This window comes from Apaloderma vittatum, unplaced genomic scaffold (genome assembly GCF_000703405.1).
Source record: "Apaloderma vittatum isolate BGI_N311 unplaced genomic scaffold, ASM70340v1 scaffold31274, whole genome shotgun sequence".
Classification (NCBI taxonomy): Eukaryota; Metazoa; Chordata; class Aves; order Trogoniformes; family Trogonidae; genus Apaloderma; species Apaloderma vittatum.
In genome coordinates this window covers 1-5,284 of record NW_009711443.1, presented here as the reverse complement: position 1 = coordinate 5,284, position 5,284 = coordinate 1, and the positions used below count along the sequence as shown (strand labels likewise).

General features: G+C 46.4%; 1 protein-coding gene across 1 annotated transcript; it reads right to left on the bottom strand.

Annotated features, from left to right (window-relative positions):
- Positions 1-1,380: 1,380 nt before the first annotated feature.
- On the bottom strand, positions 1,381-1,821 carry TAL1 (T-cell acute lymphocytic leukemia 1; the record flags this gene model as incomplete). The annotated part of the gene is made up of 1 exon (XM_009867650.1): positions 1,381-1,821. A coding segment is annotated over one exon (441 nt), but the record flags the coding sequence as incomplete, so codon positions are not given.
- Between the last annotated feature and the right edge of the window lie 3,463 nt (positions 1,822-5,284).

The window sequence follows — 5,284 nt, the reverse complement described above, 5'->3', positions numbered from 1 at the left end:
GCAGCGGTGATGGCACAGTGTGCTCCTCAGCTCCAGGACACCACTGAAGCAGCCTCCTGCTTCCCAGTCCTTCTGTCTCCCAAACACATTCTAGGGGGGCAGAGGATCAGCTCAGTCGCAAACATTAATTTTGCAGCAATCCAAGCACTCTGGAACGGGGGCTAATGCAACCACTGCTTTTAGCACGCCCCCCAAGATTCAGAGAGGCTGTGGGTGAGGACCCTCCTGACACCGAATTAAATCCAGCGCTATGGTCCAGCCCGCGGGCGTTGGCACAGCTGAACCACCATCATTTTCATACAATAAAACCAAAAAATTCAAAGCATACCATTAAAACCCTTTTATAACCCTATGTACATATGCACTGTTGATGCATCATCGACTTCTTTTGCCTTTTTGTTGCTTTTTGAATTTAAAAATCCCCCAGTCCAAGGGCATGCTTCAAAAGCATTTTTTTTTCCCTTACCAAATCCGAAATTCATCTTCTGTGAGAGAAGCTCTGGCCCTACAGAAACCACTGGGAAAACTCTAGGAGACCACAACGGGGTTGGAGCTCATCCACTGAGAGTTACCAGCAGAAGGATCAAGGACTGGGAGGGCGGCAAAAAACATCTATGTACCTTTTCGTTCAATGGATACTGCATGACAGCATTAAACAGAAGTAATCCCACGTCATAAATACAACAAGCCCAAATGATCCAAAGTTAGGTAGAAGGGAAAAGAAGAAAGGAGGAAAGAAAAAAAAAGAATAAGAAAAAAAAAGGAGAGAAAAAGAAATAGTCTTAATCCTTTTAATAGTTCTTTTGCTGAGGGTATTTTTTCACCTCTTTAAAAAGATACAGTCAAAAGCTCTCGGACTAAAGGAACACGTGGCCCCAGCTACTCCTCAGACAAGATGTACGTGCCACAGGCTGGAGAAATCCTGCAGCGCTGGCAGGTTTCAGTAGCCTCCAGCCCCACATGGAGCTGGAAAGTGTTGGTGGCCTCCACCGGCAGTGAAAGAGGAGTTTGATGCCTCAATCAGGCGACTGTTTAAAAAGCGACAGTCGTCAGACGGTCTGAAAACCTCCTAAATGCTGGAGAGCCGCTGGCCGCGTCTCCTTCCCCTCCGCAGAGTCACATCATGAGCAGTATGTACAACGAAGATGACTTCAATGCTTTTCTTCTTTGTACGATCACGTACCTATATAGCGAACGTCCATCTGGTTTGGTCTTGTCCTCGGCCAATGCACCGATCGCTTCGTCCCAGGCTGGGGAGGACAGGGAGCCCGAAGCCCTGGGGAAAGGCAGAGTCATGAATCCCACGGGCACAAGTTCCAGCATCCGCGTGCTAGGGTCTCGTCTCCCCCCTTGGTGCTTCAGGAGCAATGCGGAAGGTCATCACCGCTGCGCGTTGCCTTCTACGGGGAGAATGGCGTGGTGCAGGCTCCGTGTGTGCTTCGAATCTAGCGTTTCGTGCTCTTCTGTGAAGCTGTCTGGGCTCGCCGCTCCGTCTAAAGAACTTCCACAACTAGAGTTAGGAGACAACATGTCCTGCAGGAGGTCTTCCTGGACTATCCCAGAGTCTTTGTTCACTTTTCCCCTTTGGTTTCCTTCTTCCTCCTGGTCGTTGAGCAGTTTGGCCAGGAAGTTGATGTATTTCATAGCCAGGCGCAAAATCTCGTTCTTGCTCAGTTTTTTGTCGGGGGGGTGGGTAGGGATGAGCTTGCGAAGCTCTGCAAAGGCTCCGTTGACATTCTGCTGTCTCCACCTCTCCCGGCTATTGGTAAAAATGCGACGAACCACTTTCGTGTGAGGACCTGCAATTGCAACAATGTAGAGTTAGGAGCGGGGTATAACAGGTCATTTATTACTTTGCTAATTAGGTCACCATTTCCCAAATTGACCCAACTTATTTTAGTGACATCAACAAAGCGGTGAAGCAGGAGTTTCCAGTAACTTGAAGCTAACCTGATGAGCTGAGGCAGTCCTAACTTCTGTCCAGTCTAGTATAAGGGAAATATGAAATTGCATCTTTTTGGTTGTCTCCTGAGACACTTAAATTTACCCCTCCAACGAGGAAGGCTTAAGCCATGACACATGTACAGAAGGCTGCTATATTTTTAGGTTATCTCAGCTCATCAACAAGGCTGTATCAGCAACAAGGGTCCTATTAAAAGTTTCTCACCAGATGGTTTTAATTTCTATCCCAAAAGTGTCTTAAGGATGTGCCATCGGGACAGGGGCAAATTAACTTGAGCAGAGGCTTTGACAGCTCTAAGATCCAGAGATATTCCCTGATGTAGGCAGGAACCAGGATTGCCACCAGCCCTCTGGGTGGTTTACATGGAACTGGGTGTCAGGATTCACCCTGCAGCAATGAGGACAGGTATCAATATGACCCACAGAGTGAAAACAGTGTCCTTGCTGGAAGGGTGATCACAGGTGGAGGATGAAGCAGTAACTTTATAGCTGTATTTCTAATGGGGCACATTACACTGGATGGATGAACGAAGCACAGCAATTCTCCTTCCAGATCATCAGGGTAACTCCTGTTCACACGAGCAAGACGTATCTGTGCTAGGAGAAAACCAAAAGCACATCTACCCACAAGTACTGTGCTACAGGAGTAGCAATGCTGTAAGTCAGGACTGCGGGTCCCTGGGTCCGTGGAAACCAGTCCATGTAAGGTGACGCTACCACAAGATGCTTTTAGTGTTACATCCTTTTCATCCTCAATTCCAGAAGACACCAACAGCGGAAGGATAGAACAATCTCATGAAGGTCTGGGTGAATGAGTATGGCAAAAACCCCCACATGATGGGAAGCATTACGCAAAATGAAAATCATCACAAAGTATGAACAAAGACATGCAGATGCCACATCGGTGGGTCTTATCCTTAAGGGCAGGCTGTGGATATTCCCATCTGCACCATCTCTCCCCTGTAACCCTGACTCTGAAACGTTTGCCTAACTGATTCTTTCTGGTGGGAGAAAGTCCCCGGCCACTGTGAGCAGTTTAAGCTATACCTCTGCCATCAACCAGTGAATCCAGTGTCCCAGGGGCCACATCATTATTCTTACATAGCAAAACTCATGGCTGTTTTGACTCTGACAGAGATGCCAAAGAGATGCGGTTTTGGAGGTACCCTAGTCAGGCTGCACCTAAATAGATCCCACCTGGCACTACGCAAAAATAGGAAACTCACACTCTGGCTGATTAAACACCACCACACTTTCCTCCTTTCAAGGGAAACCGAGCCCCTTTGGTCCAGCACATCACACAAAACACCCACCACGGCAGGATTTGCATGGGGACACGCTCCCAAGTGGCCACATTAAAGCTACCAGCTTCTCCAGCATGTGAGCTGCCATACAACTCACTTCCCCTTACAGTGTGCTCAGGAGCAGGGAGTCCTCCGAAATCACAAAGAACCCCTGGGACAAACTGGAGGAATGTCAGAACAAGAAATTCGTCTCCAACCTCTAAGGTCCCAATCTGATGCTTTAATAAAGGCAATTTTCCAAACAAGTAAATGTTGTTTGTATGAATTAACATGCAAGAGCTTGTGTCCCTGATGCGCACAGCCCATTGTGTCACAGGGTGGTGGGGAAGGTGGTGCCGAACAAGGGCGCCTCGACACCACCAGTCTGCCCAGCACTGCTAATAAGGCAGTGGAGAACTTGCTACAACCTACTACAATAATACAATGTTTTCACACTTGGCTGCTCTTTCCAGACACGACAAAGCAACCAGCCCTGAACCCAGAAAGAGATGCAGGCTTAAAACATTTTTGCATCTGTAAGAGTATGAGAAAAAAACCCAAACACCTTGGATACTGTTTAGTTTCAAACAAAATTCTCAAGAGACTTCCAGTCTTCAAACATGCATCTCTATTCACCGAAAGCTGCTGACTAAAAGGCATTTATTCATAAATGGGTTAGAAATCAGAAAAAAGGCTGTTCGTTTTCATCCAGGGGCACCCAAATCAAGCTCCAGTATATTAGACAAATTCTGATACCACTCAGCTTTTTGATTCCTACATCAACCAAATTAGACATATCTTTTAGGAAGAAATCAGGCTTTGGCCAAAACATGTCAGGCAATGGAGAAATTTTAAATGCCCCATAGCTGTGTTATAATAGAAGAGATTTAGTTCACATAAAGCAACTTGCCTCATGATTAATTCAAGAAGTCAGCTGAGAATTTTTGCCTGGATTTTGTTCCAGTTGATTGACTGACATTTTTTAAATTGTAACTAGAGATCAGAGAAAAAAACCAAACTAATAAAAATATGAGTTTTCAGAGTTTCAGAATTTCCTTGCAAATACATTTGTTTACATTTTTATCTCTGTTCATACCTATTTTTTAAGAAGATATTCAATGCACCAAACTTTCTCCAGAACGGATAAAGAAATAGTTGCAAAAAAACCCACCACTCTCCATTCGTTTCCTTACAGAGGAAACCAAACAGCAAGCCCCTGGCAGGACTCCTCTGCTCTTCTGCACCTCCCAAGGGCTGAGGACCCTCAGGAGCAACGCTCCTGCGTGTGGCCAATGTTACCCGGCAGGTGACCATCAGAGCAACGAACTAAGCCCAGCAGACCACACAGATACCTCAGCATAGGAGGCACATCCCTACAAATTACCTCTGCTCAGACAGCATCATCTGATACCTGTTTTTCCCCAAAAAAATGCTGAACCCAGTCTTGGAAATTCACATGAGCCAGAAGCTGCAGGACTGGGGCTTAATCTGTACACCTGCGTTAAGCACATATCCAAAAACTCGGTGACAGCCAAGTATCTCTGTAATCCTTAATATCTAATTTAACAGCAAGTCGAAAGCTTTAGCCGACCACAGACACCACAATTTGATGGACTCTTCACCATAACCGCTAAGCCTCTGAATCGAAACCCAGACAAAAAGACCTTGTGCCGGGGGCTGCAGCAAACCCTGCCCCTCGGGGCTGCGGTCTGAAAGGACCGGGCCGACAGAGGAGGGGAGAGAGGGGCTGATGAACGCAGATAATGCCCTGAGCCCATCATTTCCTACCGTATTCTTTTAGAGTAATGTGGATTATTATTTGATCCGGTTTTAGCTTAGCCGGGTAGCAGGGAAGGGACAGCTAGCTAGAAAGAATAGAAATTAATTGTCTGACGATTGAAATGCAGCGTTTACAATCGCTTAAGAGAAAACACATTTCAATGGATCTCATTTGTACGGGCTGTTAACTCTGCAGATAAGCGGGTCAGCCTTCCACTCGCAAAGTGTTCTCGCAAACAACCCTTTGCGTGGGCAGCGCT